General features: G+C 48.8%; 1 protein-coding gene across 4 annotated transcripts in view; it reads left to right on the top strand.

Annotated features, from left to right (window-relative positions):
- The first annotated feature begins 4,061 nt into the window (after positions 1–4,061).
- Positions 4,062–14,538, top strand: part of FCSK (fucose kinase) — a 35,004-nt gene continuing 24,527 nt past the window's right edge. For 2 of the 4 annotated variants that reach the window (XM_074199377.1, XM_074199363.1), the window contains exons 1-3: positions 4,062–4,282; positions 10,043–10,150; positions 12,446–12,597. In XM_074199377.1, coding sequence (XP_074055478.1) covers positions 4,255–4,282; positions 10,043–10,150; positions 12,446–12,597 — 288 coding nt within the window. In that variant the 5' untranslated portion in view covers positions 4,062–4,254. Of the gene's footprint in view, positions 4,326–4,954; positions 9,781–10,042; positions 10,151–12,445; positions 12,598–14,538 lie in introns of those variants that run through there. The other 2 variants (XM_074199372.1, XM_074199376.1) reach the window with 2 other exon arrangements.

Here is a 14,538-nt window from a genome sequence, read left to right as displayed (position 1 = left end):
CTGGCTACTCTGGAATTGGTTGCCAAACAATGATTTTTGCCTGCATGGCCTTTGCAGATATCCATTGAGATTCCCTACAGATTTACAACTCTCTTAATCATTCACTATTAGCTAGTCCTCCTCATTACCGACCTAGAGTGACTCACCCATTCCCAGGGACAAGCTGACACTTAGGGAATAGGGAAAGTGGGAAAAATTAAGATTTATTTACCAAGAACCAACTACTTTACAAATATTGCATTTGCTCTTCCCAAGTCTGAGAGACAGATACTCTGGTTCAGTCATTTCAGTTGGATCTGACTCTGCATGACACCATTTGGTGTTTACTTGACAGAGATACTGAAGTGGTTTGCCATTTCCTTCTCTTTTTTAAAATTTGTTCATTTGGTTTTTGCAAGGTAATGGGGTTAAGTGACTTGCCCAAGGTCACACAGCTAGGTCATTATTACTTCAATAATTGCTTGAGGTGCATTTGAACTTGGTCCTCCTGACTCCAGGGCCAATGATCTATCTACTGTGTCACCTAGCTGCCCCTGCCATTTCCTTCTTCAGTTCATTTTACAGGTGAGAAAACTGAGGCAATCTTGCCCAGGGTCACAAAACAGTCAGTATCTGATCTAGCTTTGAATCTCTGACTCCAGGCCCAGGACTCTATCCATCATGGTGCCACCTGGCTGCCCACTCAGGTGGAGACCAAAGGATAAACTGGAGCTCTTTCAGAATGGCCAGTGACCAGAGTCAACCCCAGCACTGCAGCCATCCAATTCTGTGCAGAGTGGAACTAGACAAGTTGGGGAGAACAAAAGAAGGCCATGAATTATTGCATCCCACCATAATATTCTCACCATTTCCCCCTCATCCAATGTTTTACGAATTCCTTTTTCTATCTATACGTTTGCTCCAACCTGGTACCAGAATTTCACAAACTGCCTTGTGCTACCCTATATAATGCAGTTTACAGTTTTTTTTCCTCTAAGTCAAATCAAATCAGCATTACCATTGCTTCTGTAAGCATATGACCAATTTCCCTGTGGCTCCAGTAGGATGCCTAGACCAGGCCTATGATGTTATCTCATCCCACTCATTCTTTCCTTGTGCCTTCTGGAATACCAGTTATATCAAGCAATAAGGACCCTGGAGTCAGAAAGGCCTGAATTCAAATTTGACCTCAGATAATTGACACTTAGTAATTGTGTGACTTTGGGCAAGTCACTTAACACCATTGCCTTGCCAAAAAACAAAACAAAGCAACAAAAAGAACAGGCTGCCCTTCTAATTAGATCTGTGCCTCCTTCCTGTTGTAGGCTGTGTGTGTGTGTGTGTGTGTGTGTGTGTGTGTGTGTGTGTGTGTGTGATATGTTCCATTATGTCTATTTTCTAATTAACAAAATATAAGTTCTTGAGGTCAGGGAATTTTTTTCCCCTCATTGTCTTTGTTTCCCAAAATACAGCACAGTGACTGGCATCAAGCAACTGTTATTATTAAGTCAAATCAAATTATAAAGAAGAGTTTAAACAAGTTTTGGGCACAAGTTTGGTGAAGGAATTAGGAAAATGTGACCTTAGATGCTAGCTGTGTGATCCTGGGCAAGTGAATTAACCCTGTTTCCCTTAGTTTCCTCATCTGTAAAATGAGTTAAGAATAAACCAAGTTACAAAGAAAACCCCACATGGGGTTACAACCGAATGGGACAGGAATGAATAACCGAAAATAAACTATATTAGGGCAAAGGGGTGTGGTCAATATAAGAAGCTATGTGGGGGCAGCTAGGTGGCACAGTGGATAGAGCACCGGCCCTGGACTCAGGAAGACCTGGGTTCAAATTCAGCCTCAGACACTTAATAATTACCTAGCTGTGTGGCCTTGGGCAAGCCACTTAACCCCATTTGCCTTGCAAAAACTTAAAAAAAAGAAACTATATGATTGTAGTCAAGAGAGCACTAGAGTTGGAATTAAGAAGGTTCATCTTCATGAGTTCAAATCCAGCCTCAGATACTAGCAGCTGTGTGACCCTAGGAAGGCAAATTGTGTAACTGTTTGCCTCAGTTTCCTCATTTGTAAAATGAACTGTATCCAGCCACTCCAATACGTTTGCCAAGAAAACTCCAAAATGAGGTTGGAAGGAGATGGACGGGAGCAACAACAAATGTAATCAACATAAAATGAAGCAGTCAGAATTAAAAGAGAGATTTTTGAGTGCAGAGGAAGTTGAAACCACCTGGACTGGTCAGGAAGTTTGATTCACTCATTCCTGAGAATGAGCTGTTTCCACTCCAGTATCTTTGCCAAGAAAGCCTCAACATGGGGTTACAAAGAGTTGGACACAAACAATGTTATAAATGAAAGGAAAACCAGCTAGAGAGAGAAAATTGTAGATTTTTATTCACAAATGCTACAGGCTATGGGTAGCTCACCTCCAGTGAGGCATGAGGCAGCATTGGAGCATCAGATACTTCAGTCTTCAGAAACTCTTTCTCCTCCCCCTTGGACTTTCATGGGCTCTAAGAGGTCCCCCGTCCCATGACATGTCCCTAATAAGCTTTCCCACCCTCTGAGGCCCGATATGCTGATAGCAGAGCGTGTGGGGTGATTTTCAGTGACCCCATCGTGCAAGCTCACTTGCTTCAGGTCCAGGCCTTGAGGTCACAGTTGACCACTTAGGACGTTTCTTCTGACCTTGGCTTCGCCCTTTTGGGGATGGGGCTCTGGGATGGGCCGGCTGGGGCCGAGCCCCCTCTGTAATGGGTTTCAAAGGGCCCCTGCACCCGAGAAGACCAACACCACCCCGCGGCCCTCCCACACGTCCGAAGTGCAGCGGGCAGGCTGGAGGGGGGCATTCGGGGCCCGGCCCGGCCAGGACCAGTCGGTCTGAAGGGCAGCAGGCAGGCTGCAGGGAGGCGTTCGGGGCCCGGCCCGGCCCGGCCAGGACCAGTCGGTCCGAAGCGCAGCGGGCAGGCTGGAGGGAGGCGTTCGGGGCCCGGCCTGGCCAGGACCAGTCGGTCCGAAGGGCAGCGGGCAGGCTGCAGGGAGGCGTTCGGGGCCCGGCCCGGCCAGGACCAGTCGGTCCGAAGCGCAGCGGGCAGGCTGCAGGGAGGCGTTCGGGGCCCGGCCCGGCCTGGCCAGGACCAGTCGGTCCGAAGCGCAGCGGGCAGGCTGCAGGGAGGCGTTCGGGCCCCGGCCCGGCCCGGCCAGGACCAGTCGGTCCGAAGCGCAGCGGGCAGGCTGCAGGGAGGCGTTCGGGGCCCGGCCCGGCCAGGACCAGTCGGTCCGAAGCGCAGCGGGCAGGATGGAGGGAGGCATTCGGGGCCCGGCCCGGCCTGGCCAGGACCAGTCGGTCCGAAGCGCAGCGGGCAGGCTGCAGGGAGGCATTCGGGGCCCGGCCCGGCCAGGACCAGTCGGTCCGAAGCGCAGCGGGCAGGCTGCAGGGAGGCGTTCGGGGCCCGGCCCGGCCAGGACCAGTCGGTCCGAAGCGCAGCGGGCAGGCTGCAGGGAGGCGTTCGGGCCCCGGCCAGGACCAGTCGGACCCGGCTCCCGTGCGCCACGGGGCTCCTGCGTCTGAGGTGCGCCGCGGTGTGATTTAGGAGCTTCTGTGGGCCCAGGGCGCCGTCAGAACTGGGGGCCCTGGGCGGGCAGAGGGGGCCCGGGGCATCACCGGCTCCGCACACCTGGGAGAAGGGCAAGAGGTGGGCTGCCAGCCTCCCCTCCCTGCCCCGTGGCGCGCCTCTCCGGACGCGCCCCAAGCCTTGGTGCATCGATGTTTAATGTGTCCGGATGGAAATACTTCCAGGAAATGAACTTGGGGGGGTTGAAGTTTGGCCAAGCGCCCCCCATGAGTGGTCACCTCCGTAAACGGCTCCCTAGAGTCCGGGGAGGGGCCGGGTGGGCTTGGGGTTCCCCTGGGGGTCCCACGCGCGCGCATCCTTTGTCACAGGCGCCAGCTCCCGGTTCGCGCCAATTTCGGGGATACGGATTCGGCCGGGGCAACGCGGACGCCCCCGGGGGGGGCGACGCAGGGCGGGGCTCGCCTTCTCTGCGGGGGCCGCACGGCTTTCTGGGAACTGTAGTTTTTTGTCTGCTCCCGGGGGGCTTCCCGCTCCTCTTCCTCCGGCCAGGTTGCCCAGCCCCTCGGAGAGGTTGCCAGCACAAGAAAAGGCACCTCGCTCCCTCTCCCCGAGCCGTCAAAGCCTGCCGCCCAAGACGCGTGAGGAGTCAAGGTCAAGGCCAAAGGATGGAGGAGAACTACATTTCCCGAGATGCTCCACGCTGCTCTTTGGTGGGAGGGTGAGTTAAAGGACCACGTCACCAACGAGCCCGGTGGTGGGAGGTACGTGTGAATGGGGAGAGTTGGAGGGGTCGCCCCGGCCCAGGCTGGGGTTCGGGGGTTCCAAGGCTCTCCTCCCTCCAGGGGCAGAACCTGGGTCACCCGCCCGTCTCCGGACCTGGCAGAGAATGGAGGATGTGGGAGGTGCGGGCCGGGCAGACGCCGAGCTGCCCCCTCCCCCTCTGCTCCTGCGTCCACTTACCCCGGCCGCACCTCGTCCGCGGGGGCGGCAGGTGGGCAGTGCCCCCGGGCCGCACCTCGTCCGCGGGGGCGGCAGGTGGGCAGTGCCCCCGGGCCGCACCTCGTCCGCGGGGGCGGCAGGTGGGCAGTGCCCCCGGGCCGCACCTCGTCCGCGGGGGCGGCAGGTGGGCAGTGCCCCCGGGACACACCTCGTCCGGCGGGGCGGCAGGTGGGCAGTGCCCCCGGGCCGCACCTCGTCCGCGGGGGCGGCAGGTGGGCAGTGCCCCCGGGCCGCACCTCGTCCGCGGGGGCGGCAGGTGGGCAGTGCCCCCGGGCCGCACCTCGTCCGGCGGGGCGGCAGGTGGGCAGTGCCCCCGGGACGCACCTCGTCCGCGGGGGCGGCAGGTGGGCAGTGCCCCCGGGCCGCACCTCGTCCGGCGGGGCGGCAGGTGGGCAGTGCCCCCGGGCCGCACCTCGTCTGGTGGGGTGGGGGAATGGGATGGACACCCTGTTTGTGCCCCCTTCTCACTTCCAGCTTCTCCTGGGCTGCACTTCTGGCCCCTGTGGAGGACAAGAGTTCCGATCCTGACCACAGATTACTACCACAGGCTTAACTTCTCTGACCTCAGTTTCCCCACCTGTAAAATGAGAGGGTTGTTCTAGAAGATGACCCATAACTTCACTTTCACCTGTAAAACAAACATACATTGTTCCAAAACCTTGTACTACCAAACAACCAAACAAATCTGTACAATAATCTGTACCATGAATCTGTACAAACACATCTGAACAATATTTTCCAGAGCTTGATTTAAATGCCTTTTGGATTAGTCACAGTTTTGCATTATCTGCATCAAAGCTCCCATCCATTATTATTAATGACTAGCATTATACTGAACTTAAGACTGGCCTACTGTACAAATGTGGCTCTTTTTGTCATCACAAGGTAACGGTGTTGTACCCCAGGAAGCAAGTCAGAGAGACCAAGCTATGAAATTTGGGAGTGCAGTTTATTTCCCTGGGAGTTTCTAGGGATAAAACCCAAATCTAATTAGAACACGCAAGGTTTTTATAGTATTTTGGGGGGCAGGGGTATCGTGAGCAAGCAGGGTGCAGAATCAAAAATAGTAGATATATTTCCTTATCAGACTGTGTTGCACATGTGACAGTATAGATAGGAGGCCAATCAAAGACAGAAGGGAGTCAAGGGTCTGCCTTAGGTCTTAACTTGTGTCTTGTATGTGGTACAGGACAATCATGTTCCAGGGAGACTTAGGTCTGATGGAGTTTACTATCTCACAGCTCTGGCTGCACCTGGGGGCGGGGGTGGTGCAGTTTTAGGAGGGAGCAGGAATATTGCAGAAACAGAAAAAAGGATTAAGTTAACAAGAACATTGGGTGAGTCTCAGATAAAGCTTATGGTATATCTCGAGACTCATGGTCAACTGTTTTAGCCCCGTAAGGATGTTCCCAGACTTAGGGTGTGAGCCAAACCGAGAAATTTCTTGGGGCCCAGAAGTGTCAAGGACCCCCTTTAACACAGGGGTTATATAAGTATGAATATTGTACTTCAATGGGAGGTAGTTACTATCATTATCTCCATTTTACAGTTGAGGAACCTGAGGCTGACAGCAGTTAAATGACTTGCCCAGAGTCACAAGCTCATAAGTATCTGAGGTCAGATTTGAACTTAGGTCTCCTGTGACTCCAAGCCTAGGGATCTCTTCACTACCTATCTTTCTATTAAAGCTGCTGGTTGTGAGCCTACTCTTAGCTTTAAAGCTGGAATGGATGTCATCTACTCATTTTAAAATTGTGGAAATTGAGACCTTTAGGGGTGGGGGAGTAGGGGTGGAGAGGGAGAGGAGACTAGGAACAAATAGTAAAGATGAGATCATCTCCATCCCTTGAGCATTTTTCCCTCTAAAAGGCCAGTGGGATGTTGAGAGCTCTGGAGGCAAGTTTAGAAAACCCGGATGAAAAGGGCACTCTGAATATTATTAATAGCAATAATGCATTAATAGGGAGAGCCCCAATCCAAGGCTAAGTTGTTATGAGCATTATTCCACATGGTAGAAATTCTACAAAAGAAGCTAGTGGCCTCTCTGTCCTGTGCTGCTTGGCCCAACCTTGACCTTGACCTTCTCTAAAAATGCTCATTGGTCTTTCTGCATGCTGTGCCTGGGCTCAGTCTTTCTCAATAGGATCCTGCTGAGCCTTGTTGGGCTTGTCAGGCCAATTCTGGGAGAGACCCTCTTTATAATCAGAAATCTGTCTGGCCTAAGCTCTTCCCAAAGGAGCTGAGGGAGCCAGCCAGGCTTTGTCTTAGTCTGCTGGTAAGCTCCCAGTCATCCACTGTTTTCTGAACCCCTGGAACAAAAGAGATATAACTATGTCCCTACTGATGTGTACATTTTCTTCCATTACCCTCTCTTCCCTAAAGGAGTTCAGTGTCTAATGACTAAGGGGATGTTTGCTACACTGTCAGAGCTGGAGGGGACTTTAATTTTAAAATGCTGGTCCTGGTAAGGACCAGAGAATAGCATAGACTCTTAAAAACTGAACCGGTTTAACCTAAATTCATTCTACTTTGTTTTAGGAAGCTGGGAAAGGTTTTCAGTCCAAATTTCCATTTAAAAAGCTGATTGAGTAATTAGAGGGGTTGGAGGGAATCCTGGGTCCTGAAAGGCAGCTCCTCCCCAGGAGGCTCTCTGCTGGGAACAGACAGTGTCTACTTTCTCAGGACCAGCCTCACTGCATTTGGGAAAGCTAATTACCAGAAGGTTGGGCTGCTAATGAGAAAAGCTGTCAGTGTGACTAAAGAATCCATGTGTTGATATAGGAACTTTTCTTAAATATGTGTCAGTTAGCCTGCCCTTCCCCCTCCCCATTTGCACACACATTTCCAAATTAAAAAAAATTCTATTTATTGAAAAGGATGAGATGATCACTTATAGTTCCCTTGGGGGTAGCTAAGTCGAGCAATAGCTAGCCCCCCAGGACCTGGAATAGGGAAGACCTGGGTTCAAATCCAATTGCAGATGCTTATCAGCTATGTGACCTTGGGCAAATCACTTACCCCTACTTGCCTCAGTTTCCTCATCTGTCAAACGAGTTGGAGAAAGAAATGGCCAACCACTCCAGTATCTTGGTCAAGAAAACCCCAAATAGGGTTAGATATGACTGAAAAGATGGAACAATAACAACAGTGGATCGGTTGATCAAACTGAGACAACTAGATGAGGCCGGCCTGAGAAGATAGTTTTGTCTAGGATCCACGTCCTTCTCTCATTAGAACAGTGAGGAGTAATAATAATAATAATAATAATAACTCATTTTATACTTTAAAGTTTGCCAGGTATTTTATATATGTGAATAATTACTGGTAAGAACTGGTATTTATATAGAGCACTGAAGTTTGCAAGGTGATTTACATGTTAAGGCATTTGGTTCTCACAGCAACCTTTGGAGGTAGATATTATAGATGAGGAAACAGACTGAGATAAAGGCGACTTGCCTACAGCTCCACAGCTAGTAAATGGGATTTGAACTCAGATCTTTGGGATTCCAATCTTTGCTAGTAAGGGGGAGAATCCATAGAATAACAGGGCAAGGTGCTGGAAAAGCCTTGAGAAAAGTTTGGCCCAGCCCTCAACCAGTTTTAAAGATAGGAGATAGATCCAGAGACTTCTACCCAACATGACCTAGTACTATTTCTTCATTTAACATTTAAGGAAACTGAGGCCCGGGGAGGTTGTGACTGCAAGGATTTGAATTCAGATCATGGGACTTCAAATCCAACTTTTTTCATGGTAGGATAATGAAATCACCTGATCTGTGTGACCTGGGGCAAGTCACTTGTCCCTTCTGGGTCCTGGTTTCCTCTTCAGGAAAATCCAGAGGTCAGGAGATAGTTGAACCAGGTGATGCCAAGGTTCCTTTCAGCTCTGACACCATGTTCTAAGTAAGGTCTCTTCTCACTCTGACATCCTACCCTTTTTGGACCCTTATGGATCACAGAAAGGAGCTGCTCCTTCTAGTTCAACTTCTCCCCTTATGGAGGGAATCCCTTCCTCTTTCCAGGCCCTTATAGGTGGCTATCTGTCCTCCCCTTGTTGCTACACTTTCAAAAGGTGCAGGTCAAATATTGGACCCTCTGAGAAACCTTTCAAGATAAATCTGAACTCAGAATCCCAAAGATCTGGCTTCGAGGCCAACCTTAACCACTGCATCCCTTGGCTGTCCCAATGGATTCACAGGCATGGATGAAGCATTTCTCATGTTCCAGCTCCTGTCTGTGCTAAAAACATTGAGGATAAAATATAGGCAAAAAACAGTCTCTGCCCTTGAAACTCCCTATTCTAATAGAAAATGCAACAAGTCCATATATGGACACCTTTACACTACATACATCATAGCAGGTACATAGAACATACATGGAAGACACATACCCACGGGAAATCTCAAACAAAGGGCTCCTGCTCAAGTTGAGATCAGAACTGAGGCTCTCAGGAGCCTGGGCAACTCCGTTCAGACTCCGGTATCTGGGAGGATTTCACTCCAGCAGTCACCAGGTCCATTCCCAGATGCCTTGCCCACCCCCCAAGTCCCTACCGCTGGTTGTCTTTAACTTGGGCAGATCTTGTCCCTGGTTCCCCCCACCACCACCACATCCCCACCCCAAGCACTGCACTGTGGGAGGAAGCATGAGGAACCCCCCCCCCCCAGAGAACCTTTTAAGTCTCAGGAACCTGGGGGTGGGTGTTACTTCACATCCCCCCGCTGACATTTTTCAGTGTTTTCCTCTATGGAAACAGAAGAGATTCCATTTCTATATGAGCTCTAGTGAACTGTGTGTGTGTGAAAGAGGGGCTGGTAATGGGAGGTGTATTTTCTACCTTAACCATAGGTGAGATGTAGAAGAACACTATAATAAGAGAAAGCTGCCACACCAATCACTATCCTCCATTGGCTCTAGGCCAGAGGCAGACAGGCGGATGGGTTCTCCGCGTCTCCTCCTATCTCCGGCCCTGACATATCAGGGCTGCTCTTCCTCCTCATTCTCCACACTGTAAGGGAGCTACAAGCATAGACCCTGTCCTGGGGGGAGGGGCAGGGGGAAGGAATAGTGATCTCATTGCCTTTGTCCAAAGCCTAGAGAATGCCTTAGAACCAAATCACACACACAGCCCATTGATGACAAAGATGGAAATAGAATTTTGTGTTTAGTGGGAGATACTTCCTGGGGACTATGGGAGATTTCCAAGGTGGCTAGCAGGTACACTTGTTTCATGGAGGCAAAGAATAGGAACAGTTTGGCCTCCTGGACCTTTGCTTAGCTCTGGTGAGGTTGCCTCACCCCGTCTGTGCCCCAGCCCTGCGGGGGATTTTGATCTCTTGGTCTTTGTTAATTTATTTCTTATAACTTAACTCTAAAGATCTTGTTGCCTAGAGGCTGCAGGGACAGTGCCAGGGAATTTCAACTCTAGGCGAGGAATGAGAACCTCAATCCAGTCTCTCTGAAGACCTTCTCCTCCCAGGTCAACAACCGGGACCTCTGGCTGGAATGGAGCATTGTCGGGGAGTTGATTGGACGGTCATTGTCCTCACCTGCCGGTACAAAGACAGTGTCTATGCCTTTCAGAAAGGTAGGTGGCTGCCCCCTACCTCTGATTTCTGAGCCTCAGGGAGCAAGCCCAGCACTTCTATGGCCCTTGGCAGAGCCAGGGGAAGAAGGCACCCCCAGAGACGTCACCTCACCAGGCAGATCAGTAACCCATGGGCGACTAGGTCCACCACAGTGATGTGTGATGCGTGTGTATGGATGGATGTGTGTGTCTATCTACCTATCTATCTCCATCCAAATATATGTATACGTACATATGTATACACATATGTATATGCACATATGTATACGCACATATGCATACACACACACACCATCCTGGGCGGGGTGGAATAAGGGTTCATGTCTTTATGGACTTTACAATCTAGTCTAAAAGTCAATTGACAAACGTTCATTCATCACTTTCTATGTCCTAGATACGGTAGATACAAAAAGAGGCAAAAGCGGGTAGAGCAGCCTTCAGAGGGCGCCTAGTCCTCCGGGCAGCACCTTCTCTCTTGACCCTAGCTCGAATGGTATTGATGTTAAGTCAGATTTCACAGGGTCATCCTAGTACGGGGAAAGAGCCCTGCCTTTGGGGTAAGAGGATCTGGGTTCAGATCCCATCTCTGAGCCTCATTGGCTGGGTGACTTTGGGCAATTCACTTAACTTCCTTTAGGCCTCAGTTTCCTTATTTGTAACCTGAGGGGGTTGGACTTGATGACCTCTGACTTTCAGTTTTAGAGCTTGCCTCATAGGAGGGGTGGACCACCCCATCTTAGAGCATTTGGCATTTACCTATGGGTGAGAAGTGGTCACTGTGGCCCAGAGGTGCTGAGCCTGGAACTTCCCTGGAGACTTCCCTCAAGTCATCGACAATCTCTGAGAATTCTAACTGGCTCCAAGGGCTTCTGTCTGCCTCAGGAGATGTTGTCAGACCCAGACCCGGGCCTGGATGGATACTAGTAGTCATTGTTCTTTGGAGTACTGGCTAATTCCACTTTAACTAAGAACCTCCTTCTGGCTCGTCGCTGTGTTGTTGAATGGCAGGACTAGAAAGCTGGGCCAACTAGATGGCAAGTAGCTAGAACCCTAGGCCTGTAGTGTGGAAGATCTGCGTTCAAATCCAGCCTCAGACACTTAGTAACTGTATGACCCTGGGCATGTCACTTCACTCCTCTTTATCTCAGTTCTTCTGTAAAATGGGGACATGCTGGAGAAGGAAATCACAAGCCACTCTAGTGTCTTTGCTAAGAAAGTGTTAGGAACAACTGAACAACAACAAGGAAAAGAAAGACAAAAACAAACAGCCTTTGGCCTCAAGGTACTTACATTCTATCAGGAGGAAACAGTGGTACCCTAATCTTCTCAGAAGGGATGAGGTCTGGTCCTCTGATTTCATATATCAGAGAGACCTGGTGAGCAAACTTCCACCAGCCACAGGTCAGTGTCTTCTTTGCAACTGTATATTCTAAGAGACTTACCTAGAGCAGTGGTTCTCTCAGGGCCCCTTTGCATCCCTAAAAGTTACTGGAAACTCCTATTCCCAAATAGCTTTTGTTTATGTGAATGATATCTTATCAATATTTTCCATATTAAAAATTAAGACATTTTAGTATTATGAAAATAATTTGGACATCATGGCTTTTCTGAAAGATTCTCAGGGACCCTCGTGGGTCCCTAGGAGTCCGAGTTGCTTAGCTACTAGGTGTGAGAGGTGACTCTTAATTGGGGTCTTTTTGGAGGCCAGCTTTCTTCATTATATCACATTGCCTTTTAGATAATTAAAGACAAACTATAAATCCAAAGAAGTAAATAGAAAATATACATGGATTCACTACAAAGTAATTTTGGTGTGAAGGGAGGGCACTAATTAACAACCAGCTTAAAAGAGGTTTTACTGTCCGCTGTTCTGGAACATGTGACTAAAGGCTTTGGAAGACTTTTAGGAAAAGAGGGTAGGCTTTGAAGATAGCCAAATATTTGGGGCCACCTCATTGTTGGTATCTTCCACCCAGGACATCCTCTTGTTTCCATTGTAGTCCCGCCTTGCCCATCACATTCTATCCTGCCCTGCTTCACCCCATCTCATCCCCTTCCATTGGATCCCATTCCATCCCTTACTCATAAGGCCTGGGACAGAGAACTTAGAGAGAGCTATGTCCTTAGTCCCTTTGGACCACCCACAGTCCTCCTTGGGTGGGGTGGTGACCCTGAGAAATCTTTGACCAAGTTCACACTTGCCATTTTGTTTTTGGTTTTTTTGCTGCCAAGGTGCTGGGGATGGACTGGGGAGGATAGGGAAGAGACTGTGATGATGCTTGGGTTTGGTTCCAGAGCTGGAGGTGCGCCAGAAGCGGGAGCAGGTGCCTCGGGAGACTATCTTGCTCACAGTGGAGGATCCGGAGGCACAAGTGGGCAGTGGAGGAGCCACACTGAATGCCCTCCTGGTGGCTGCTGAGTATCTGAGTGCGCAAGCAGGCTACACAGTAAGTTCCCCTTTACTCCCCCTCACTGCTGGGCCTAAGTTCAGAGAAATGGGATATGGCTCTGGTGCCCCCACTTAATCTATGGGAGACCCTGTACAAGATTGGTTCACCAGTCTTGAGCCTCAGTTTCCTCATCTGTAAAATGGAAATATCAATCCTTTTCCTATTTTCCTAATGGAGATAGATGTGCCAATGAGATAATAGATGTAGGAACAGCTCAAATATCAAGGAGTCACAAACTCTAAGTGTCATTCTTTTGTTTTTTTAGTTTTTTGCAAGGCAATGGGGTTAAGTGGCTTGCCCAAGGCCACACAGCTACACCATTATTAAGTGTCTGAGGCCAGATTTGAACTCAGGTCCTCCTGACTCCAGGGCTAATGCTCTATCCACTGTGTCACCTAGCCACTCCTCTAAGGTGTCATTCTTGAAGTGGAAAAAGTTCTGACCATGGACCCAAGAGGCTGGGTGTGAGTCCCCCAACTCTGCCATTTAAATAGCCATGGGACTTGCCAGTCACTTGAACTCTAGACCTCATCTATAAAATGGCGATAAGAATAATAACAATAATTCCTATTACCTTCTCACAGAGTTGTTTTAGCATATCATCATGTATATATGAAGAATGAATTATTTTTATTTTTGCTGGTCCATTTCCATTCAATTCAACGCACTTTTATTAGGCACTGCTATGTAAAAAATACTGGACTTGGTTGGTATCCAGAATACAAGACAAAAGAAAGAATTCAAGACAAGAAGGAAACAGACCCAGTCTTTAAGGTCTTCTACTCTATGGAAGAAATACAATGTAAACATATAGAAATATATACAGAGTGATATAAGATGGAAGGGAGGAAAAAAAGGGGAAAGAGACTGAGGTAGAATAAGAGACAGACAGAGAGACCAAGAGGAGAGAGAAAGAAAGAAGGAAAAAGAGAGAGACAGAAAGAGAGGAAAGAGAAAAAAGGAAATAGAAGAAATAAAGGGAGAGAGAGAGGAAAGAGAGCTAGAAGAAAGAAAGAGAAAGAGAGAAAATAGAGAACAAAAAATACTACTAATGGTGGTGGGAACCATCAAGAAAATTCTTATAGAGAAGATGGTATCTGAGTTGTGTGGAAGCTAGAGATTCTATACAGCAAAGGTAAGAGGAAGTACATTCCAGCATGGGGACTACTTGTGCAAGGGAGTGGAGACAAGGGATAGAATAGTTGACTGGCCACTATCAAGCAGAATAAAATGAAGAAAAACAAAAGACTAGGAAAGAAAGAGATGGACTATGGAGGATTTTAATTGCCAGCCTGAGGATTTTAAATACCAAATTGAAAGATTTTCAAATTTTATTGCAGAAATAATAGGGAGCCAATGAACATTTCTGAATAAGGATGATCCATTTTAAGATTATTGATTTGGGGGGGGCGGCTAGGTGGCACAGTGGATAGAGCACTGACCCTGGAGTCAGGAGTATCTGAGTTCAAATCCGGTCTCAGACACTTAATAATTACCTAGCTGTGTGGCCACTTAACCCCATTGCCTTGCAAAAATCTAAAAAAAAAAAAAGTTAAAAAAAAAGATTATTGATTTGGTGGTTGTATAGAGGTTGCATCAGAGAGGAAAGAGATGGAGGTGGGGGGATGAAGTAGTCTAGATGAGAGATGAGCTTTGCAGGAGGTGGAGGTTTTGTGGGGTAGGGAAAGTCAGATACTAGAGAGATTGTGGAGGCAGTATAGATAAGTCCTGGCTAATGACTGGATGTGGTTGTGTGTTAGGGTGGGGGAAGGTCAGGGATTGGAAAGAATCTTGAAGGATTCCAGGGTGGGGCTATATCTCCAGAGTAAAATGGAGGATTTTGGAAGAAGGATGGATTTATGGGGAAGAAGAATCTGATTGAAATAGAAATATTGTGTTGAACTGGAGATGCCTTTAGGACATTTAGGTGATTCTGCA

This window comes from Macrotis lagotis, chromosome 1, assembly GCF_037893015.1.
Source record: "Macrotis lagotis isolate mMagLag1 chromosome 1, bilby.v1.9.chrom.fasta, whole genome shotgun sequence".
In the NCBI taxonomy this organism is placed as follows: domain Eukaryota; kingdom Metazoa; phylum Chordata; class Mammalia; order Peramelemorphia; family Peramelidae; genus Macrotis; species Macrotis lagotis.
Note: the sequence above shows the minus strand (reverse complement) of the source record. Positions and strands in the feature narration are given on the sequence as shown.